The sequence below is a fragment of the Marmota flaviventris genome, chromosome 8 (assembly GCF_047511675.1).
Source record: "Marmota flaviventris isolate mMarFla1 chromosome 8, mMarFla1.hap1, whole genome shotgun sequence".
Taxonomy (NCBI): domain Eukaryota; kingdom Metazoa; phylum Chordata; class Mammalia; order Rodentia; family Sciuridae; genus Marmota; species Marmota flaviventris.
This window is the reverse complement of record NC_092505.1, coordinates 126,037,660-126,063,411: the sequence shown is the minus strand read 5'-3', so window position 1 is coordinate 126,063,411 and position 25,752 is coordinate 126,037,660. Positions and strand designations below refer to the sequence as shown.

Sequence of the window (25,752 nt, the reverse complement as noted above, 5' to 3'; positions counted from 1 at the left end):
GCTGGGGATGTGGCTCAGTGGTTAGGTTCCCCTGGGTTCAATCCCCATACCACCACCACCACCACCCCAAAAAAAAAAAAAAAAAAAGCCTAGAAACAAGGACCAACCTCAGTAGCAAATGAATTCAGATAATGGTAATGAAAACCAATTTCCTATTCAAAGAAATCAGGGCAAGAGGGACACGATGCTGTCGTCTGTAATCCTAGCAGCTCAGGAGGCTTGAGGCAGGCAGGAGGATCACAAATTCTAAGCCAGCCTCAGCAACTTAGTGAGACCACAAACATCTCAGCAAGACCGTGTCTCAAAATAAAAAATTAAAAGGGCTGGGGATGTGGCTCAGATATTAAGCACCTGGGGTTCAATCCCTAGTGCTCCCCTCACCCCCAAACAAAAGAAATTGGGGCTTCACGTACCAAGAATTCAAGATAAGATATGTTCACCTTGCTATGCAATAAATCAAATAAACTACAAAAAAAAATCAGGACTCAGAAGTATACTTGAAGAGGTTCTAACTGGCCAAAGATGAGAAAAAACTGAGCATGCACACCTGCAATGGAATTAAGCATATCTAATATATTCAAATTAAGAATTCATTTTTTAAAAAATCAATTTCAGGATGCTAGTAAACCAGATTATTGGGTTAAAAACTAGTAAACAAAAAGAAATAAGTATCTGTCCTGATTTATTTATATGAACAATATCACAAAATAACCAAATTATAGATGAGAAGTATTCTTAAGAATGATGGAATTTAATTTGCCTAAGGAAAAAAAAGAATGATAGAATTTAAATATTATCATCTTGTTATCATTTGTTCCTTATGATTTTCAAATGATACAAATTAAGCGGTAGATAATTACCCTCTTCTTGCTTTAACTGCACCACTTCTTTTCAAAATCTTGTCAATTAAAACCTCCCCTAAACTATCAAGCACCTAAGCCACTTTGTCCCTTCATCCCAGATGAAAATAGGACATTTGTCCAATGTCCTATTTATACAATTGCTTCTACAAATAAAATACATTATCCCAGTGTCCTATTTATAGAGGAATCTGTATTTTCATTCCCTTTTTAAAAATATTTTTCTTCAGTTGTAGATGGTCACAATGACTTTATTTATTTTACTTTTATGTGATGCTGAGGATTGAACCCAGTGCCTCAAGCATGCTAGGCGAGCACTCTACTACTGAACCACAACTCCAGCCCCGCATTTTCATTCTTAATGATAATAAAGGATATATAAGCTTTCTAAGATTAGGATTTACACTCTATCTTAATGTACCGTGTCAATTTTATTGAAATATTCCCAGAACTGAAAACTTGGAATTTAATGAATTATAGGCCTTGTATTCATCTAGAGGTCTTAGGAGAATAACCATACCTAGTACTGAGAGTTGAAAATAGGCAAGAAAACAAACAAATCACTGACAACCACCAGTGAGTTCTAAGGACTTCCATTACCTAGCCTCATATAATCTATTGGATTTCCCAACCAATCCCCAATACAAATATTTAAAAATTGTAATCTACCATGAAGATGCCTATAGGTGGACTCTACTCAGTGGTGGAGCACCTAGCATGGTTTGATTCCCAGAACCCCACACACACACACACCCCACACACAAAAATTAAAATAAAAAGTCCAGAAAAACTTTTTTAATGCATTCATCTAACCACCCAAGCCTCTAAAGCTTCCCAAAGGGTTCTCTTTTATAATGCCCAATGAAAGCAGCTCCAGTGATGTGAGGAACAAAGACAAAGATTCAGGAACTTCTTTTTTTTTTTTTTAATATTTATTTTTCAGTTTTCGGCGGACATAACATCTTTGTATGTGGTGTGGAGGATCGAACCCGGGCCGCACGCATGCCAGGCGAGCACGCTACCGCTTGAGCCACATCCCCAGCCCCAGGAACTTCTTAACTGGGATCACTATTAACCAGATACCTATTATATTTTTCTAAGGAACCCCTTAGCTTAAATTAAGAAATACAAATCCTGCTACTATTTTAAATCTTTTGGAACATTCTAAATACTCTTCCAATTATCAATTATACTGCCTCTTTTTATAGCTTCAATTAAATAACTGGGTTTTATAACCCAAAAAAAAAAAAAAAGAAAACATTGTAAATTCTATAAAAATGCATCTCATTCTAGAAAATCAAATGGATGGGCAATTTGAAAAATATTACTAAATGGCAGACTCTACTATAAAAACTGGGAAATGATTGAAAAAGGGTTTATTTTAGCTTAAAGATAATGTTCCATATACTTCCAACAACAACAAAAAAAAGTTGCTCAAAATACTTTCAGCCTTATAGTTTATGACAAACTACTACTGTTTTCTTACGGCACTGTCTTTGATTTCTTAAACGGCAATATTTCATCTAATTTACCTTCCTTTACTAAGCCAAGTAGTTTCTTTTAATTAAATGAATTTGGTATTTACGTGTCCTGTTAAAACAAATGATATAATATTGACCTAAAATGACTTAAATATACCCTTCCCCCGCCCCTTTGCAGTGCTGGGGATTAAACCCAGGGCCTTGAGCATACTAAATGTTCTACCACTGAGCTACTCCGCTGGATTTAAATAATTTGAAAAACAGATTAAGATCTAACACAAATGCATACATGTAATCTCAAAAGACTTAGGAGACTAAGGCAAAAAGATTGCAAGCTCAAGGCCACCTTGGACAACTTAGTAAGACGGTGTCTAAAAATAAAAAGAGCTAGGGATGTAGCTCAGTAGTAGAGCCCCATGAATTTAATCCCCAGTACTTGGGGGGGAATTTTTTTTAATTAATCTTTATTTATTTGTTTTTATGTGGTGATAAGAATCAAACCCAGGGCCTTGCCCATGCTAAGGCAAGCACTTTAACCACTGAGCTATAACCCCAGTCCAGAAAAAAAAACACTTTTGTTTTTTAATGTAAGGAAAAAAACACTGTAAAGCCTGGGAAAGCAGCTTTAATTGTGTCATCAAAAAACATTTGTGCCACACTTCAAAATTATACTACAGGGGTATAGTAACAAAAATTGCATGATACTGGCATAAAAAAAAAGACACATAGATCAATAGTACAAAACAGAAGAGAGACAAACCCACACAGTAGTCATATAATCCTTGACAAAAGTGCCAAAATAACAGTGGAGAAAAGACAAATCTTTTAAACAAATGTTGCTGGGAAAACTCATTACCCATATGTAGAAGAATGAGACTAGACTCTCATGTCTCACTCTGTACAAAAATCAACTCGAAATGAATCAAAGACAGAAATTAGACCAGAAACTATGCAATTCCTAAAAGAAAACACAAGGCCAACGCTTGAAAATACAGGCACAGGCAATGATTTTCAACAGGACCCCTAAGGTTCAGGAAATAATGCCAAGAGTTAATAAATTGGATGGCATCAAGTTAAAAGGCTTCCACACAGTAAAGGAAACGTGTAGGAATGTAAAGAGAGAACCTACAGAATAAGAGAAAAATCTTTGCTAGCTGCTCTTCTGAGGCTTAATAGCTAGAATTTATTAAACTGATAAGAACAGATACTACACATGATCTTAGCCAAAAGGCCAAGAAGCGATAATAGCCAGAATTTATAAAGAAGCGATAATAGCTAGAAATTATAAAGAATTTATATAAAAAACTTAACACCAAAAAAAAAATAAAATAAAATAAATGGGCAAATGAACTGAACTGACACATCTCAAAAGAAATACAAATGGACAATGATTACATGAAAAAATATTCAACATCATTAGCAATTAGGGAAGTATATATCAAACCTACATTGAGATTTCATCTCAGAATGACAGTCTTCAAGAATACAAACAATAATAAATGCTGGAGAGGATGTGGAAAAAAAGGAACATTTTTTACACTGTTAGTAGGATGTAAATTAATACAATCACCATGGAAATCAGTATGGAGATGCCTCAAAAGACTAGGAATGGAATCACCATATGACCTAGCTTTACTACTCCTTGGTATTTATCCTAAACAATTAAATTTAGGGCTGGGGTTGTAGCTCAGTGGTAGAGCCCTTGCCTAGCATGTGTGAGGCACTGAGTTCAATTCTCAGCACCACATATAAAACAAGTAAATAAAGGCCCATCAATAACTAATAAGAATATTTTTTAAAAAAATAATTAAAGATATCATACTATAGTGATACATGAATATCCATATTTACAGTAGCACAATTCACAACAGCCAAACTATAGAACTCGGCTAGATGTCCATCAATAGATGAATGAATACAGAAAATGTGGTGTATATATGTACAATGGAGTTTTACTCTGCCATAAAGAAAAATGAAACTATAGCATTTGTAGCAAAATGGATGAAACTTGAGAACATTTAGTTAAGTGAAATAAACCAAACTTAGAGGCTTAAGGGTCATGTTTTCTCTCATGTATGGAGGCTAGAGAAGAAAAAGAAAAGAAATGGAGGGGAATCTCATGAAAATCAAAGGGAGATCAGTAGAGGAAAGGGTTCAGGGGGAAGGAAGAGAAAGGAAAATCACTAAGGAATCATATATGTACATGTTATAGAGGTATAACTTGATATTGGCCAAGTTATACCTCTATAACATGTACATATATGAATATGTAACAAGAAATACCACTATTATGTACTATAACTATAATGTACAATTATAATGTACATTATAGTTATAGTACATAATATAATATAGTACATAATATAATTAATGTACAAATTTAAAAAAAAACAATTTTGTGGACTGGCAATGTAGCTCAGTGGTAGAGTAGTTGCCTAGCAAGTGTGAGGCCCTGGGTTTTATCACCAGCAAAGGTGGGGGGGAGGGTGTTTCCCCTAAGTTTTCTCAATCAACACACTCTTGGGTTTTTGGTTGGTTGGTTTTGTTTGTTTTTGGCATGGGGGAATTGAATCCCTGAACTCTGGGGCATTTAACCACTGGGTCACATTCCCAACTCTTTTTTATTTTGAGACAGGGTCTCTCAAGGCCCAAGCTGCTGAAGCTGCCTTTGAACTTCAGATCCTCCGGAACCGCTGGCATTACAGGCATGCACCACTGCATCCAGTTCAACATGCTCTAATATAAGATTCTCCTTATATTAATCAGATTTAACACAGATCACTCAAATCAATGCTCTATTAATTAATATGCCACAGCTAGCATCTACATTGGCTAGTATACACCCTCATTACTGCCCCTAGCACGAATCAAGATTAACAAAACAGCACAAATTTTAGAGATCACATCAAAATAAACTATAATGAGGTCTCAAAACAGTTTTCTCCTATCTGTATACAAAGGATAGGCACTCTTTAACTTAACATGAAGAACAGCCAACTCTTCTAACTACATAGCTGATTCCAATTTTGAACAAAGCAATAGATAATTCACTCACTTCAGTACAACACTGAGGATGTAGCTTGGTGGTAGAATGCTTACCTAGCATGTACAGGCCCTAAATTCAATTCTCAGCGTCACACACACACACACACACAAAGAAAACTATATTATAAATTGTATGTTGACATGCATACTACCAAATAAATTATGTTCTAAGCACTTGTGAATTTAGATTTTTTTTCTCCATTCTAACAGTGGAATGAGTATTTAACTCCAAGAATATTCTAACCTCAATATTGAGAGAAATTTAATTTATGAGAGTACAAAGAGGGGCAAAAGAAAAAATAAAAACTAACATGGCTAAAATGACTAGCAAATTTGTTAATGCATAAACAAACATAGGATCTGGTAATAGCAAAGACCATAAAATTTAACCTACTACAGCAAACATTATAACAGGTTAAAATGTGACATGAACAACAAAAAGACTAGGGAATTGAAACCTCATTTTAAAGTTTAAATGCGGAAAAGAAATTATCACAATGAGAACAATTTCAGTAAAAGGAAAACTGGATATACTCTGTATTTACCATGATGCCCTCTCCAGAGTTCTTCTCTTGGTCATGCTTCTATTACAGCAAGGACTGCCTTAATCAATAAGCTCAAATAAAAGTAGTAGTTTTATATAAACATACATGTTTAGAGGACATGTGAGGATCAGTGAAAATTAACAAAAACTCACATAAAGAACATCCTGAAATGCTACTATCAGAAAGCAAAAAATGAAAAAGGTAATGGTAATGATTTCAATTATCAGTGGCAGAGCACTCAGTAACATATGTGAGGCACTGGGTTCAATCCTTAGCACCACATAAAAATAAATAATACTTTTTAAAATGTAGCATTCTGATTTCACTGAGGAGAGCAACATGAAACAGAAGAGATGATACATTTCTACATAACAATATGCTTTTCATCATAACCAAAATTCTTTCAAACAAACTGACCTACACCAAAAGTCATCAGAAAATAAAAGCTATAAGAAAAACTCATATTAAAGGATATGTTCTTAAAGAGAGAAGGATGGGAAAGGGGGAGTGACAAAAACACTGCTTACTAAAATGAAATAAAATTGGTCCAATTTTTAAAAAATCATTATATTAGTTCTTTCCTCTCAGTTTGTTTGAAAGCAGTTCACACTTTTATAGTACTTGTCACATTAGTTGTTCACTAGGTCTCACTCAAGGCCAGAAATTTATCTCTCATGTCTCTATGCATATAACAGATGTATAATGAATGAATCATAAAAGATTAGATTTGGGAGTGACCTTGGAAATCTCTTGTTCTTTGGCATCATTCTAACCAGCTAGTTGCTGGCAATGAAGCTGAGTCTACTAATTCTTAACCTGGTATTCATTTATCTGGCACCACCCTATTTCTGCTATTTTTTTTTTTTTTTTGAGAGAGAGAGAGAGAGATTTTTAATATTTATTTTTAGTTCTCGGCGGACACAACATCTTTATTTGTATGTGGTGCTGAGGATCGAACCCAGGCTACATGCATACCAAGTGAGCGCGCTACCACTTGAGCCACATCTCCAGCCCAATATTTCTGCTATTTTCAATCTGTAGCATCCACTGAGACAATTTTAGCTTCTTTCTACATATCAAGAAGAATGATCACTGAAAATGAACCATAGTCAGAATCAATAATTAACCAAGATACTAAACCTTTTTTGGGAAAGAAGAAACAGAAAGCAGGTACTAAAAATGATGGACAGTAACTAGGGCAAGCATGGTAAAGGAAGGGGAGGATCGATTCTCAAGAACTAGTCTGTGCCACATGTGGTGCATGCTGGTAAATCGCAGGTACTGGGAGGCCCTATTTTAAGAAAAAAATAAATAAATAAAAGTAGGAGAGGGAAGACTATACTCTTTCAATGATGTTGAAAGTCTCAGACACAACCTAAATAATAATCCTTTCATAATCCAATCCACTGATCTAAATATCCCCATTCTCTACCATTTTCAAATGAAGAGTTAATTGTTTAGGCTATCTTCATTTAATAAAACATTTCTCCTTTCTCCATCAATTATGTAGATGATTCCTGAGGCCCAACTATATGCCAAGCTCTATGCTAGAATCCACCACTCTATCATTTAAGACACTTTCTGACCATTTTTATATCTCTGAATTACAATGCCAAAATTAAACATGCAGAATACATTTTCAAATAATAGAATCACAGGGGCTGGGGATATGGCTCAGTTGGGAGAGTGCTTGCCTCGCATGCACAAGGCCCTGGGTTCAATCCCCAGTACAACCAAAAAAAAAAAAAAAAAGTAGAATCACAAGGAAATGGTCTCTGGATTCGGCTAAGAACAAAAATGACTACACTATAAAAAGATCACATGTATCACACAGCAAATGGGCAAAAATGAATTAACTGGGTCTGGGGTTGTAGCTCTGTGGTAGAACACTTGCCTTGCATGCTTGAGGCACCGGGTTCAATCCCCAGCACCACATAAAAATAAATAAATAGGTAAAATAAAGATATTGTGTCCATCTACAACTAAAAAAAACTTTCATTAGGTAAAATTCGTGGTTATGGTACCACTATAAAGAATAATAAACTGGGAGCTGGGGTTGTGGCTCAGCCGTAGAGCACTCACCTAGCGCATGCGGGGCCCTGGGTTCAATCCCCAGCACCAGATAAAAAATAAATAAATAAAACAAAGATATTAAAAAAAAAAAACTTAACACTGTTTTTACTTTAGTAGTATGTAAAAAAAAAAAAAAAAAAAAAAAAAAAAAAAAAACCAGCAAGTTCAAATAAACTGTTAAAAAGTAACTGTTAGTTCTCTAACAAATATTCAAGCAGCTATGCCCAGAAAAGCATTGGCTCCTTGAAGTATCCATAATCAAGCCAGGCAGTGGTTTATGCCTATAATCTCAGCTACTCAAGAATACTTGAGAAGAAGAATTTGGAATTCAAGGCTAGCATGGGCAATATAGCAAGACCCTGTCTAAGTAAATGAATATCTTTAATCACTTGAATTTCACAGAACTGTAACCTATTCTCTTTAAATCAGCCAGCACAAAACAATTTAGTATGCCAGAAAAATGTGCATTTTAACTATAAACAAGGAAGGAAAATATGACAAACATGCATATTCCACTAAAAATAGTAACAGAGGAGTTGGGGTTAATTAATGCTCAGTGGTAGAGTACTCGCCTAGCATGTGTGAGGCACTGGGTTCGATTTTTAGCACTACAAATAAATAAATAAAATAAAGTCCATAAACAACCAAAAAAATAAAGTTCACTAAATCATGTTAAATAATTAGGTACTACTACACTAAGAAACCAGTGACAGCTATATGCCAATTTTAAAGCGGATTGAGGGTAAAGAAAAAGAACAAACAATACATTAAAATATGAATGCTACTCAAGCCAAACTGTTTATTTAACATCTGATGTTAAACCTCAGAGTTTCCTTAATTTGGTAATTCTTTGGTTAACCTAAAACTATGACAAATAACTTCTGGTATTCAAGGTGACAAATCAGTTATTATATAAGGCGAGCTTCAACAGTCAATTATCATTATGAATTAAAATAAACCAAACACTCACCACCACTCTTATTAAATGGTTCATGTGTAACTACTCAGACCCATAACATATTCATAAACGAGTCAAGCCTCACTACATATTCCTGTAAAAATTAAAATAGAATACTAGACATCATTTAGAATGCCAGACATCATCTATCTTAATAACCAAGCAAGGGAGATTTTTATAGAGTGTTTGTGGTTACAGAGTGCTTTCCTAATATTCCATTATTTTCATATTTTCAATGACAATCACTCATAAAATTATCACCAATAAGATAATATAGGTTGGCCAATTAATTACAATTAAATTGATTCATAGCTAAACCAAACAATCAACAAATCAATATAAATCTAGATCCTAATTTCCCAAATTGGTATTCCATGGACCTGGAGATCTGCTTTCTTACCGTCTTGGAAAGTTATCCCAAAATACATTTCTTGGTGGCTAAATACTATAGCCACCAAGAAACTTGTCTAAGACAGCATGGCTTAAAATTACTAGTATATGATCTTTTTTAAAAAAGTATGCCTCACACAAGCAGTACTCCAAATCAGCACTACCATCATCCATCATCTAAGTAATCCACTCCAGACCTGACTCTCAAGTATTTGAGAATGCTACCCAGGAATGTGTATTTTCAGAAAATTTTCCAAATTCTGATATATAAACAGGTTAGGAACCACTAATGATAGTTTAACCTTTTTTACCTTGAAGGTATCTCTCAGAGTAACAAGACCTCATGAGTATTCTTTCTAATCATTTTTATCATGTAAGGAAGAAAACACAAAAGTTTTTAAGTAAAAACCTTTTTAATCAGTATGTATAAAAATGTACTATAAAAAAAAGAATAAAAATGTACTATAAAGTTCATTTTAATAATACAAGGCTAAATTTTTACTTCCACTAACACCTTGTTTTATCTCTTCAGTCACATTTTTTTTAAATGCATTTTGGTGATACAGCTATTTAAAACATTTGTAACTCAGGGGTTGGGATTGTGGCTCAGTGGCAAAGCACTTGCCTCATGTGTGAGGCACTGGGTTCAATCTTCAGCATCACATAAAAATACATAAATAAATAATAAAGGTATTGTCTCCATCTACAACTAAAAAAAATTTTTTTTAAATCTATAACTCAGGAATGTTTAAAAAAAAAAGACTAGCCAGGTGTGGTGGCTCACACCTGTAATCCCAGCAATCTAGGAAACTGAGGCAGGAGTGTCACTAGTTCAAAGCCAGTCTCCACAATTTAGCAAGGCCTTCAGCAACTCAGTGAGACCCTGTCTCAAAAAATTAAAAAGGCTGAACATGGGTTCAGTGGCACACGTCTATAATCCCAGCAGCTTGGGAAGCTAAGGCAGGAGGATAACCAAGTTCAAAGCCAGTCTCAGCAACTTAGTTTAAGCAACTCAATGAGACCATGTCTCTAAATAAAATTCAAAAACGGGCTGGGAATGTAGCTCAGTGGTAAAGCACCCCTAAGTTCAATCACCAGTACCAAAAGAAAAAAAAGGGGGTGAGGGGGCAAAACAATATATTATGCAGAGGCAAAACACTCATATGAGCTATTATATGGAATTCCAATATTTTTCACTAATAATTTTTGTTAACTATTTTTGTATTTTGTTACTAAGTAATGAGCTTAATAATGGCTTCAGATGAATATCTGCAAACACTTCCAATAATGCAATTATAAATGGTTGTATTCTCTAAAATTAAAGTTTACAGAGTAGCACTGTATTTTGTAAGTTGGCTTTTTAAAATATTACCAACATCTTGTTAAGATACAGGATTGGGGCTAGGGTTGTGACTCAGCAGTACAGCCCTCACCTAGCATGTGTGGGGCCCTAGGTTCAATCCTCAGCATTACATAAAAATAAATAAAATAAAATAAAGGTATTACGTCCAACTACAACTAAAAAATAAATATTAAAAAAAACTTACTTAAAAAAAGATACAGTTCAGCACAAACAACTTATAGGAAAGGATAATAATAATAATAAGTCAAATATTTATATCATATATGTTTTATGCTCATTACCTAGTATTCCAATATCAATTTAATTTCCTTACTGGTTTTTATCTCTAACCAGTAATACATTGGATTATATGAAAACTTGTAACAATATTACTAAAAGTTAACAAAATACATGACTAAACAATTATAGGCTATGGGGGCAGACAGAAGGTTTCAGACGAATTAAGTGGTACCACCAGTTATTACAGGACTGCTTGCTATTTGTCCTAGTGCTCATTTGACATCTCTTCAAATTTTATCTCATCTACAACTCATTTTAAAGGAAGAAAAATAAATTACTTTATATTGCCTTTTTTATCTTCTAATAATACAAATCTTTTATTACAGGAACACTGTGGAATGCCTTCTTAAGCCCAATTCACTGCAGAGAAAACTTAAATGGTAAGCTCCAAAAATCTGTTCATAACTCCATCAAAATGTTTTTTTAAAATACTGCCCAATGTTCTAAACTCAAAACTTGAAAATTCTGAGATGAAAACAAAACACTACAAGATCTTTCAATGATCCCATAGCTTCCAGGAACAACAGCTCTATGGTTCTTAAAGTTCTTTAGTTGTTACAACACACCGTCCAGTAGAACTTTATGCATGATAAAAATATATCCCAATGATAGCCAGTAGCCACATGTGACTACTCAGTACTGAAAGTGTAGCTAAATACAAATAAAAACCTAAATTAAAATTTTTAGTTTTTATGAAATAAAGTCTATATGGCTAACAGCTCTGTGAGATAGCATAGGTATAGAATGTTACCTTATCCTGCTTCCCAACACTGATGGATACAGACAGATTTCCCTGCCTAAACAGTTTCAACACCAGATAAAATAATGATCTGTAAACATTTAGCAACAAGCAGCACAGACAGTGATCCTTGAGGGGGGCGACAAAAAAAAGGGAGCCCTGAAACTGTCACAGCTTACTGACTGGAGACAAGTTTCAGGTCAAAGCACAGAGAATCCAGACAAAACGTGGGGGTCTCCTTGAGCTGAGAGTCCAGACATCTGGAAGTCTCAGGACACAGTACCACAGATTAGAGAGCTATACAGAAAAAGATTCAGAGATTTGCAAATGGTTCCTCAATTCTCCAGCAGAATTTTTATTAGCATACACATATGAAGTAACTACCAGAAATTTCCCAGAAAGGAGCAAAAGAACAATCTCCATAACTCAGTAGCAGAATAATTCCTGTTTCCACCACTCAGAGTGAAAAATCATGTTATCACAAGGTTTTTGCCTCAATAGTGCAAGAAAATTACTCCCTAGACTAAAGGCTGCTCAGGTCCTAGGGCTGGAGATGTGGCTCAGCCATAGAGCGCTCGTCTAGCATATCCTCAACATCAGATAAAAATAAATAAAAGTATTGTATCCAACTACAATATATATGTGTGTGTGTGTGTGTGTGTATTAAAAAAAAAAAAAAGATCAAGCCAGGTTCAATGGCACATATTTATAATCCCAGATACTAGGGAGGCCAAAGCAGGAGGAGCATAAGCTTCAGGCCAGCATGCATAACTTGTTAAAAACCTGCTTCAAATTTTTTTTTTTTTTTTTTAGTTAAGGGTTGGAAATTGAGTTCAGTGGTACAGAGTGCCACCAGGTCCAATTCCCAACACTGTAAAATATAAATTTTAAGAGTCTCTAAATAACTTAATCTCATCCCAAAACAAAGCTTCAAGAATATACAAGAAAGAATTTTTACCAACAAAACAATATCTGATATTCAATCAAAATTAGACATCCAAAGAAAGACAACATAATCCATAACCAGCAAAAAAAAAAAAACAAAATCAAACCCAGAAATGCAACAGATGACAGAATTAGCAGGCAAGAAAATCACAACTATATTCCATGTGTTCAAAAATGTTTTATACACCTAACAATAACTTCAAAATACATGAAGCAAAAGCTGATAAAACTCTGAAGAGAAGCTAACAAAACCAAAACTATGCTTAGATTTCAATAGCACTTTCAACAACTGACAAAACTAAGATAATGGATCTGACCAATCAAACTGTTGCAACTGACCAGAAACACTGTGCACCAACAACTATTCTCTGACAAACTAATCCTTCTCTAGGTAAGGTTTCAAAACATAATCCAAGTTCTTAATATTAGAATCCTATGGCTCTAAATAGTGTCCAAAGCACAAGAAAAGACTTTTATAAATACTCCATTGGTCAGAATTAAAAGCCAAATTCTTTACAGGGGGAATCCAGTAAAGGAGAATTTAAAAAAGTAACAAAAACTAGATATGTATGACCAAGGGCAAACTACAGAACTCACTCCTAAAACTCATAGGGGAAAAAACTCAACTCTAGCCAATAATGCTATACCATGAGAAAATGTCACCCACTGATGCAAGACCTGACAATTTTCCAGAAGGCACCCCAAATCTGGATTTTTATGTGAATTCTAGATTTTGAAACAATGACCATTAATTAACTTGGTAAACTTTTAATCAATCTTTAAAGGTTACTGAAGGGGCTGGGGCTATAGCTCAGTGGTAAAGTATTTGCCTAGCATGTGTAAGGCACTGGGTTTGATCTTTGGCACCACATAAAAATAAATAAGTAAAAAAATAAAGGTCCATCTACAACTAAAAACATATTTAAAAAAAAAAAAAAAAAGTGGGCTGGGGTCGTGGCTCAGCGGTATAGCACTTACCTAGCATGTGCGAGGCCCTGGATTTGATCCTCAGCACCATGTAACAATAAATAAATAAAATAAAGGTATTATGTCCAATTACAACTAAAAAATAAATGTTTTTATTTTTTAAGTCAAATTCACAACCAAATTTCTGGGGATATTTGTTTTGTTTTTAAGAGACAGGGTGTTGCTCTGTTGCCCAGATTGGTCCTAAACTCCTGCATTCAGCTGCATTCAAGTCATCCCTCTACCTCATTCTGTCAAGTAGCTGGGATTACAGGTGCACACCACTGCACCTGGTTTCTGTTCTACTCCAACAACATTTTTTTTCTTTTTTTTTTTTTTTAATATTTTTTTAGTTGTAGACAAACATAATACCTTTATTTTATTTATTTTTATGTGGTGCTGAGGATCGAACCCAGTGCCTCACACATGCAAGGCAAGCGCTCTACCATTGAGCCACAATCCCAGCCCTCCAACATTTTCTTTTTTAATATTTATTTTTTAGTTTTAGGTGGACACAATATCTTTATTTTCTTTCATGTGGTGCTGAGGATTGAACCCAGTGCCTAACGCATGCCAGGCGAGCGCACTACCACTGAGCCATCCCGAGCCCAATATTTTCTTATAAGTAAAACAGAAAAATAATTTGTCCAAGTCACCAATGTGGATAAGTATATCTGTCCATATCTAAAATACTGTGGACATAGGTGGAAAAATTCTTTTTTTCTTTTTTTTTTTTTTTTGGTACCAGGGACTGAACCCAGGGGTACTTAACCACTAAGCCACATCCCCAGCCTCCCCCTATATTTTCTGTAGTCATCAATGGACCTTTATTTTATTTTTTTATTTATGCGTGGTGCTGAGAATTAAACCCAGGGCCTCACACATGCTAGGCAAGCGCTCTACCACTGAGCCACAATCACAGCACCCCCCAGTCCTTTTTAGCCACTAGGATTACAGATGTGCACCACCATGCCAGGCCAAATCCACACTTTTTAGAGAAAAGTGAAACTATATGCCAGAATAGAAACTGAGTGACGCTTACCGTCTCAGAAAAGATATAAAAAGTCTTCCACAGTTGGAGAGCAAATTTTATCAAAGGCTTTTTGAATTGTTCCAGAAAACTAAATTTTCCACCATGAAGAATAATCTAGTAACATCCTCCTAGCAAGGCCTATATAAAAAATTGAATAAGCCCAATGACACCATGAAAAGACCCGAGAGACCTCACAGCTACTGGGTGCTGCACTCACACCCTATGTCAAAAGCTGAAGATGTTCAGTCACAGGCTGTACAATTCATTAACTATAAAGGAGATACAGAAATTCATCAGAAGAGAAAGCCTTAGCATACCTATAATCCCAGCTACTAGGGGCCAAGGATGGCAAGTTCTAGGTCAACCTGAGCAAGTTAGCAAGACCCCATCTAAAAAGATTAAAAAGACTGGGGACATAGTTCAGTGGTAGAGCACCTCTGGGTTCAATCCCCAATACACTGAACAGAGGTAAAGAAGCCTTAATTTGAATGGTGTCTTCTAAATCTTGATCCCCAGATTATATAAGGCCAGAGCCCCAAAATTCAGTACATCAGGCATAAATTTAATAGTGTCCATGAAGATTCATAGATCAAATACTTTTAGGTTACACATTGCATCCTCTAATCCCACTTTCTGCATGCCTTTAACTGTTGCACAATTTTACAATCACCCAACTTTGCCAGAAAGCATACTTTATATCCATATATGAGACTAGACAACATTTTAAATGCATCATTTTTCTGTGGGCTATAGCAATGAAGAAAATGGACAATCTACAACTAAAAATATGTATATGTATATATTTTTTAAAAATGTACACTAACTGCTATACAACTAAGAGCACACACAAAAATGCACTGGCTATGCTTGGGAAAAAACCCTGAGATGGGCAGGGGTTGTGGCTCAGCAGTGGAGCGCTTGGCTAGCACATGCAAGACCCCAGGTTCAATTCTCAGCACCACATAAAAGAAAATAAGTAAAATAAAGGTGTTGTGTCCAACTACAACTAAAAAGTTTTAGGGGAAAAAAAAAAAGCCATAGACACCAAACTGCAAAGATCCAGGAAGGTTTCTGAAATTGGAAGACAATGAATGAAAACCCTGCAACTAAGTAAGAGTAAGCAAAAGATAACTGTCCAGATAAGTAGTAGTTAACATGAAAAAAATCAAAATTCATTTCTTGACAATAAAACCAGAAAGAGCCTTTTTTTTTTTTTTTTTGGTAGTTGTAGATAGACAGCATGCCTTTATTTTTTTATTTTTATGTGGTGCTAAGGATCAAACCCAATGCCTCACATGTGCCAGGCAAGCACTCTGCCATTGTGCTGCAGCCCCAGCCCCCAAGAGCCTTCTCTTTTTTAAAAGGGGGGGGAACATAGTAACAGAAACTAAATGACTATGAAAAAGTCAAAAATGGCTGCTGAACACAAAAAAAAATTAAGAGAAATTATAATAAAGATTTTTAAATGCTGCTTTTTAAGATAAAGATAAAATTTAGAAAGTATACCATGCAGGTATGGTGGTGCACACCTGTAATCCCAGCAGCTTAGGAGGCTGAGGCAGGAGGATGTTGAGTTCAAAGCCAGCCTCAGAAAAAGCAAGGCGCTATACAACTTGGTAAGATCCTGTCTCTAAATTATATACAAAAAAAAAGGGCTAAGGATATGGCTCAGTGGTAGAGTGCCTCTTACTTCAATCCCTGGTACCTCCCGCAAAAAAAGCAATACATCATAACTCACAGAAATAAATTTAAATTATTCATATATAAACATTACCAAATAAACATCCTAAGAGTCAACTGTGCTAAGTCATTAACAACTTAGTGATAGCATGTTATTGATGCACACAAAGAAAATAAGCAGTGTAAAGAAGGGGAGGAATAGATGTTCAAAGCAATTTGAGACTGAGAACCACAAGCCCAAGCACAATTCAGAAGATATGTTGTGTTGCAATAACAAATAGTATATAAGATTATTTAAAAAAGAATTTCCAGAATATAGCTCAGTTGGTAGAGTGCTGGTCTTGCATGCACAAGGCCCTGGGTTCAATCCCCAGCACCATCAAAAATAAATAAATAAATAATAAAAAGCAATTTCCAGGGACAGACATAAAACAAAAATTTAAGAGTATATCTTGTACTAACCATATGTCCCAGTAACACTGCCTCACTAACCTCAATCCCAGGCACCAAATTATTCAACACTGTCCCATCCTTCTCTTCATTCTCTACAGATCTATACTTCATCCATTCTAATTCCTATCTAACCTGCAACTTCTTCCTAGCACCTTACCACTCTCTCCAGCTCCAATAACATATTGTTAAAATCCAGAAGAATTTTTTTTTTTTAGAAGACAGAGTCTGACAGAGTCTGAACTAGGTGTGGTGGTACATGCCTATAATCTCAGCAATTGAGACAGGATCATGTTCAAAGCCAGTTTCAGCAATTTAGCAAGGCCCTGAGCAGCTTAGCAACACCCTATCTCAAAATAAAACTTTTTTTTTTTTTTTAAGGGAAATCCTAGGACTGGGGTTGTGGCTCAGAGAAGAGCACTCGCCTAGCATGCATGAGGCACTGGGTTCAATCCTCAGCACTACATAAAGTAAAATAAAGATATTGTGTCCACCTATACTAAAAAATAAACATTTTTTTAAAGGGGGGGAGCGAAAATCCTGATTATGTCCTTAATGACATAATACTAATGAAATAAGCCTTTTAAAAAAAAACTATTTGATTCCATTTATATGAAGAACCTAAGTTGTCAAATTTTTAAAAACAAATCAGGATGGTGATTATCAGTCTGGACATAGTGGGAAATGGACAGTTGTTGCTAATGGGTTTAGAGTTTCATATTTGCAAGATGAAAAAGGTCTAGAGATCTACTTCACAGTATATAAAAATATACTGCATATATAAGGATATATATATATATATATATATATATATATATATCAAATGAAAATGGTAAATGCTGTTGTGTATTTACCACACACAAAAAAAAAAGTGATTTAAAAGAACAAGAAAAATTTTAAGAATAAAATGATCTTATGCTTGAGAAAAATGAACAAAATCATTAACATAATATGCAATTATTCAAATGGTCTTTAATTTAGCTTCCATCTAATAGAAATATAGTTTAAAATAAGTCACTTGAGGTTATACCTTCAAATTACATATTAGAAGACTATTTATAGATTATTGTTTGTCAGGCACAAAGCAAAGAATTTCTGCTAAGAGAAAAATCAGAATTCTAGAACTTAAAGATCTCTGCATGACTATTCTACTAATTCAATGTAGATCCATAATGCTTTTTACAATAATAAAATGAGGAGAAAAAGTCATTCATAAAGCTATATCTATTTAATTTTAAAAGCTATTCCTTATTCTGAAAGCATGCTCTTAGTACTCCAATGATACTGAAAAATTCTCATTTCAATAGGACAAGTACTTACCCTTTCAACAAATAGAAATGTTAAGCCAACACTAACAGAAATGGGTACAATGGTGAACCAAGGAAGGTCCCACCCTCAAGGAACCACCTACCTTTCAGCAGAAGGTAAGAATAGCAGTAAAAATGAAAAGATGATGTTTTTAGGTCCTAAACATGCAAACAAAAAGCTAGTCACCAAATATCATACTGTGTCAACAGAAAACAACCTCCAGTCCCTTCCCTATTTTGTATGTGAAAAATTACATGGCAAGGCACGCTGATCGGGAAGCTGAGACAGAAGGATGGCGAGTTCAAAGCCAGCCTCAGCAATGGCAAGGCGCTAAGCAACTCAATGAGACCCCATCTCTAAATAAAATACAAAATAGGACTGGGGATGTGGCTCAGTAGTTGAGAGTTCAATCCCTGGTACCCAAAAAATAAAGAATTATGTGTGTAACAGGTTCACAACTATTCAATAAATTCAAAACCAAAATCACTTTGTATCTAACTAAAACACTAGGAAAATATTCATGTACCTGAGAAGATATCTGACCAAAATGATTTATAGGACTCCAAATTTTTCTTCTAACAGGACTTGACTCTACATATCAACTTAAAAGTTAAATGAAAATCTAAAATCCCTAGGGCATAATTTATCAATTCTCACCCCATTAAAGGAAAAGAAATTCTAACTTCTTGATAAGCAAGTCCAACATTTTGAAGAGGAATAAGTAACTAACACTTAAAAAAGGTACCCATAGTGATTGTTCTGGTCACTGTTTATGTGACCTAGAAAGAACAATAATTCTCTAGAGCACTGCTATCCCAATTCGCTAGAAGCTTCCAAAGGTTTGAATGTATACAGTTGAAAAGCAAACAGTGATAATCAGCTAATTAACATTTCAAAGAACAAGGATAAAAAAACCTGTAATTCCAGTGAGTATCTAGCTTTGACAATAATTGACCTGACAGTGCAGTCTCTTCCCTCACCTGCTTCCACCTTCCTCTACTTCTATGCAAAGGTGGGGTAAGCACTTAGTAGTGCCAGTCATTGAATCTGTAGATTTGTTCTTATGAATTTAAAACTTTGTTTCAAGCCATTAATAAGTTCACATATAACACAAACTTGGAGATATAAACACACAGCAAATGAAGGAAACTGAGGCAAAAAGTTAAATTAACTTGCCTACACAGTAAATAGAAAAGTCAAGACTTGAGCCTAACTGCAAAATGTTTATTAGGCCTTTTATCTTCCCTCACTTCCTTTCACTTTTTCCTCTGTCTATAAAAACTTATATACTGTCAAGTATAGTTATGCATGCCTGTAATCCCAGAGACTTAGGAGGCTGAGGCACCAACCTGGGCAACTTAGCAAAACCCTTTCTCAAAATAAAAAACAAAAAAAAGGGTGGGGACATAACTCAAAGGTAGAGAGCTCTTGCCCTGGATTCAATCTCCAGTCCTGGAAGAGCTGAAGGCAGAAAACTTTACAAGAAGTCACCAGACAGGAGAGGGTGAAGCAGGAGCATAAAAATGTACTTTCCCTAGGCTTATTAAATACACCAGAAAAATCAGATAGAAAAACTGCATTGAAAGGAATTTTATAAGTACCTTATGAATGTAACAAAGGGTTACAAAAGAGGTTCAGGGGACAAGGAGACAAGCCTTTGCTGGAGGGAGCAAGGAAGGGAGTTGATGAATTAGACCTTTAGAGAAAAGGAATATATTTTAGGAAGAAGAAACTTCAAGAAACAATGGAAAGGAAAAGAGGAGGAAGATATAAAGGATGTTTGAAAAGGCAAAGACGTTTGGCTAGAAAAGAAATTATATGAGAGCATACTTGAATACAAAACTGAAAAGGTAGGACTAAGTCAAACACTAGAGGACCTGTTGAATAAACTCCCTACAGAACCAAAATAGATTGAAACTTTATTTTTACATATTTATTATTCTTATGAGATAAGAATGCACATGCAAGCCTTATATGAATGAGTTCATGCTTTTGAGCCATAAAAAAAAAAAAAAAAGGCTTAGGGCAGAACCTGGTACAAATTTAATGACAGAACTAAATTCAACTAAACATTTTTTTTTCTTTCTTGACAAGCACAGACACAGGGGGGGAGGGCCTGAACTTATATTCACATTACTAAAATTTCACGCCACTCAATTATAAGGGAGACTAAAATTCATGAATCTCTTCCATAGGATGATGAGGGAGGCTTGAACAAGAGGCCTTTACCCAATTTCTGACAAAGCTCTGATGTCAGAAAAAATTCTCCTCACAGTGAATGTTTTTTTTAAAAGCTGCAGTTGGACTTCTTTTTAAATGTAGCTTCATATTTATTTAACACCCCCTCCTGGGCCCTGTCCCCCATACTGGGGACTGAATCCAGAGCCAGCGTTCTACAATTGAGCTAAATCCCCAGCCCACTTTGTGTTTTTTACCCTAAGAGATCTTGCTAAATTGCCCAGTATGGCCTGCAACTTGTGATCTTCCCGCCTCAACCTCCAAAATTGCTGGGATTACAGGCATGCACCATCAAGCCCAGCTTAAAGTCACTTTTTAAAATACAAGTTAGAATCTGGGAAAATATTCAATTAGACCACTGCTAACCTGAAGCTACTGGAAAAAATTTAAAGTAACAAATATCTATCCCATCCACCTAGTAAAACGAAGACCTACCAGATCTGCAAGTGTCACCTGATGACAATACTCAGTACAGCTGTTTCAGCAGGATAGAGGGGATTGCCCTACACTCTTTCTCTTACTTTACCACAGCAGCACCATTACCCTCCTTAAAAAAGAGAGACAGAATGTCTGTGGAGAAGGAAACTAGGACAGCTCTATCTCCCGACTTCTCAAACCACCAAAAGCTACAGCATAAAAAGAAGCACTCCATAAAAGTAAAGGAAGGGCTGGGGATGTAGCTCAGTAGCAGAGTGCCTGTCTAGCATGCCTCTGGGTTTCATTCCCAGCACCACAAAAAGCAGGGCGGGATGAAAGTGGGGAGAATGGTACTGTGCAACCTAGCAAATTCTCCATATTATACTGCCCTTTGTAAATTTTAAACTGCAAAGAAACTCTGAATCTAGCCCAAAGGTCTCATCTTGCACATCAAGAAACTGAGGCCCAGGGCAGTTAAGAGATTTGTCCTGGGTGAAGATGTTAAATTCCATTACCTGTCATAACTAAGCTTAACCACTAACTCCCTCAGTCTACGAGGTAAGTATCTGACACACAAAAAGTACAAAAGGCTACACAAAAAAATGCTGGATGACTCTCAAATGAATACTATTTACTCCTTCGGTCACTATTAAGAAATTATTCTCCTTTACCCAATTTTAAATGAAGTGGAAACCTGAAAATGCCTAAACTTCTCAAATTTTGACTACACAAGTGGACTGACAAAAACGTAAAAATTTGGAGTCTATTCATGCTTTCCTTTGCATCAACATTTAATTCTAGACTTTTTGCAAAGCATGTACATAATAATACACGCACAGTTAACACAAATTATCCCCCCATTTGAGGCATTTCAATTAAACGGTATCCAACCCACCACGAGTTAACACTTTTGAACAACAACGTCTAAAATAACTCTCTACCAGGCCATAATATACTAAATTTACAAAATAAGAAACAATTAGTAAAAATCACATCACCTAAGCAGCACTTAAAGAGCACCATCTATCTTCCCTGACTCAAAGCATTTGTTGAAGGACCTGGGGGGAAAGTTTCGCAGAGTTATCTGGTCGTGGGTGCATCAGATTATACCACCACCTCCACAAAACGCCAGCTTGGGGAAATGCAAACACGCCACATGTGCATGTCTTAACTATGTTTAACCACGTTTAACCACGGTAAGTACTCAAATCAGTTCCTGCAGCAAAGGTTTTAAAAAACTGGCATTGTGCATGCATATCTTAACCCCATTTAAATCGTCAATCACCGGATGAACCAAGGAGAATTAACCGGTTCAGAACGTTAAGGTCGCCGTACAAAGAGGTTTTGAAAGGGTTCTCTGCCTTTCTGGAACGCTAGGCAAAAGTCCCTCGGAGAGTTTCAAAACTAATGACCTTACACTACCGCACAAATAACAAAAGCTTAAATCAAACTACCATGTAGTCAAACCATTCACGTTATCCCTGCCCAGGAGGCTTTTTAAAACACGCATTGAAAGGGGAACAATAAAAAGCATCTCACCGCAAACACAGCACGAGAGAGACTGTCGGAAGTAAGGCAAGAGCCTGTTAATCTCTGTAAACGCCTTGGGGTCTCCGGGGTCGTAGTTGAGCACTAGGCGGCTCGCAGAAATGTAGAGAGCAGTAGCATTCACGGGGTTCATTGCAGACACTTCGACACCAGTGGCTCCCGGTTGAAAAGAAATTCCGGATCAAACTTTGTGAGCAGCCAGGGAACAATGGCGAATTTGCAACAATTCGGAAGAAATCAGAGCAGAACCACGGGCCAAAGAAGTAACGAAAATCCGCGCAAGTTTGTGGAGCTGAAGCAATCCTCCCACACATGGGGCCTTGGCGCCCCTCCTCCGTCCCTGAGACTTCCAGACCAAAAAAAAAAAAAAAAAAGGAAGAAAGCGAGAGCGAGACGAGCGTTCGAATTCGTCCGGAGCGGCGGCGGAGCGCAGAACGCGGCGCTCAGTCTAGCCCCGCGGCTCGGCGGGCGGCCTTAGCTCGAGATGCATTTCAAGGCGTGCTGGCGGGCGCAGAGCAGGCCCGGCCGGGTCCGAGGGGCGGCACGCTTCTCCCGGGCGGCGGGTCCGCTTACTCCATTGCAGCGCCCGACACGGAGGCAGTGGAGACGGCAAGGGCGAAGGCTCGGGCGTCGGCTTCCTCGATCTAGTGCAGGAAGCCGCGACGGCGGCGGAGGTTTCTGCTGCGGCAGGCGGACGCCGCCGCGGCTCTCGCCATATCGGACGCGGGGAGCAGACTGCGCCCTGGCTCTCCGCCCCGCGGTTGCAGCCCGCAGTTCCCTGGAGTGGTGAGGCGGATCGGAGAGGCCCCCGCCCGAGAGGGGAGGGCCGGGGAGGAAGTGCGCGGGCCGCCGCCGGCGGGCGGGAGGGGGCGGGGAGCAGGCCCAGCGGGCCGCGGCGGCGCCCCTAGCTCCTCAGTCGCACACTCCGGGGTCACCAGGCGCAAGCGCCGCCCCCTCACTGCCCGGCCATCTTTTCGGCGCCGCACACACAGATGACTCCTCCGCTAAGCACGGCCGCCGCCGCCCGCAGCGCAGCCCGTCCGGCAGAGGCAGAGGAGAGCGTTCACACCGCCAGGCCCCGCCGCCGCCCAGCGCACACGGCAAGGCCCCGCTGCAGGCCCCTCCCCCGCGCCTCGCCGCCCTCACCCCGACTCCACGCGCCGCTCTAGCTCGGCAGGGCCCGGGATGCTACGGCCGTAATGGATCCCGCGGGCTGTACGGCGCCTCAGGCCCGGCCGGCGACGACGACCGTTACCCCAACGGGCAAAGCCACTGTCATCCCCGAGACTCCCCCGCCGCCGTCGTCGCTAGCGCTCGCACGCATGCGCAGAGCACACTCTCACCCCCTCCCCCCGCCCTTCCCTTTCCCTTCGCTTCCCTTTTCCCCTGCTTCTCCTCTAAGAACCCCCTCCACGCCCGCCCGAGCTACCGGCTCTCGGCGCATGCGCAACCCACCAGCCGACTCACCGCCTTTCGCCCTGACGCGTGCGCTTTGACCGCCCACCCAGAGAACCGGATAAACACATTAGCCCGCTCACGCCAGCCCACCCTAGGCTCATTGCGCATGCCTGGCTCTACACTTACGGCTCTTAGAACGGAGCATGCTCTTTGGAGCTGCCTGCTCTCTCCGCCCCTCCCCCACGCGCTCTCAAATTCCCTCTCCTAGGCGTGTGGGCTGTGGTGAAATATTCGTTAGCTGGCACTTCCTTCCCCCATGTGGACCATACGCTTCCCGCATTACACTGCCTCAGTGCCCGCCAACGCCAAGGCCCGGCTGGGTCACGCCATGTGGCGCTCCGCACCGGCCCCCACGCGGCCTCTGGTACTGACTGATCACTGTGTGAGGAAATAGCCTCGTACAACCCCAAGCCCCGCCCTCGCCGCCTTTCTCCCTGAACGCGCGTCCAGGCCCTGGGCAGGGCGCTGCCTGGGCCGGCGGCCTCTTGCGCACCGGAAGGCGGTCGCTGGGGGTCTGTGAGCCCTGAGGCTGGGGTCTCGGGGTCTCGGGCCTGACCGACTCTGCTGCTCGGCCTTTCCGACCTCGCCGAGCCGCTTCGGGAGCAGCCGAGTTTTCAAAACAAAACGACTCCCTTGTATGTAAATAAATGTGTTGAATATATGGCTTTGCTGTAGAAGGGGTCCAAATCCTTCACAGCGTGTCTTTTAAAACAAAATTTGCTTTATCAAAAACGAGACCACGGACATTGGGAAATAAATAAAAGTACAATTTACCATATGATTCTCCTCCCTTCTTAAAGTACAAAACCTTTTTTGAGTGGCACACCTAGAAACAGAGCATAAGAACCATTTCTTGTCTCTGGACACAGCAAGGCTCTTCAGCATTTTTTTTTTTTTTTTTTTTTTTTTTTTTTGCACATAGTAGATGCCCTGCACGTTTGCAAAGTGAAATGTATGATGGTGTGCCAATCTTTTGTCCACTTGTGTATATACACGTGTGTGTCATATGTAAATGTGATGTACATGTTAGTTTGGGGGACTTACTACTTTACAAATGAGAATTAAGACCAAGGGAACCCATACAACCCCTGAGATGTGATTTCATTAGCATCTGAATGCTGATTTTTTTTTTTTACAAGGCCTAGCATATTATCAGCTCTTAAGTATTAATCTTTCTGATTTTGTATAGCAACAAGACAGAATAAGCTGTGGGAAATGTATTTGGTAGTCTTGTATATAGAAACAGGCAAGTATTCTAAAACTAACTCTCATTTTTAAAGGCTCCACCTGCCAATTTTTTTATAAGATCTTTTCTAAGCTCATCGTCGAATAAAACCTTTATACAGTTCTATTTTTATTCCAGACTCTTAAGGTCTTCTCCCATAACACACAGGTTCTCCCCTAGAGGAGCAACGTGGAGGGTAAAATAATCAGCACTGTTTTCCATCCAAGCAGCACAAATTAGCAGTCACTCTAGGCAAGTGGTTACTTGCAGGGCATTAACCTGCCAATTTTCTCATAACTGGACGTTTTAAGAAAACTCTTGAAATGATATGTACACCCCAAATTAAGATAATTCTATTGATGGTTACTGTGTGTGGGGAAAGGGGGGAGAGTTCCTTTTTAGCTTCTGAAATTGGTTGGAATTGGTGATAAAATTATGGTATTCAAGGGCAATACATCTTGAAGATTATATTCCCTTCTAATAATTATTGGCTTACTTGAGCCTTGCTTAAAAAGGAAAACAATTGAGTTGTTTATGGAAAATAGTGTTTGGATCAAATATTTAGGCAAAATCATACACAAATCCCTTAACTGTCAACTTAAAGGTAAATTATTCATGCTGGGCGAGGTGGTTCACGCCTGTACTCTCAGCAGCTTGGGACGCTGAGGCAGGAGGATGTCGAGTCCAAAACCAGCCTCAGCAATGACAAGGCAATAAGCAACTCAGTGAGACCCTGTCTCTAAATAAAACA

At 38.1% G+C, this 25,752-nt stretch overlaps 2 protein-coding genes and 1 pseudogene across 2 annotated transcripts in view; 1 reads left to right on the top strand and 2 right to left on the bottom strand.

Moving 5' to 3' along the window:
• Window positions 1–22,970, bottom strand: part of Msl2 (MSL complex subunit 2) — a 32,587-nt gene extending 9,617 nt beyond the window's left edge. The window contains exon 1 of the mRNA XM_027933723.2: window positions 22,310–22,970. Coding sequence (XP_027789524.1) covers window positions 22,310–22,451 — 142 coding nt within the window. The 5' untranslated portion in view covers window positions 22,452–22,970. The remainder of the gene's footprint in view (window positions 1–22,309) is intronic.
• On the bottom strand, window positions 3,415–3,584 carry LOC114091572 (U2 spliceosomal RNA; annotated as a pseudogene).
• LOC114091417 (uncharacterized) lies at window positions 22,527–24,552 on the top strand. The gene is made up of 3 exons (XM_071614935.1): window positions 22,527–22,600; window positions 22,833–23,104; window positions 23,311–24,552. The coding sequence occupies exons 1-3, from the start codon at window positions 22,527–22,529 to the stop codon at window positions 23,982–23,984; spliced, it is 1,020 nt and encodes a 339-aa protein (XP_071471036.1). The 3' UTR covers window positions 23,985–24,552.
• Window positions 24,553–25,752: the final 1,200 nt, after the last annotated feature.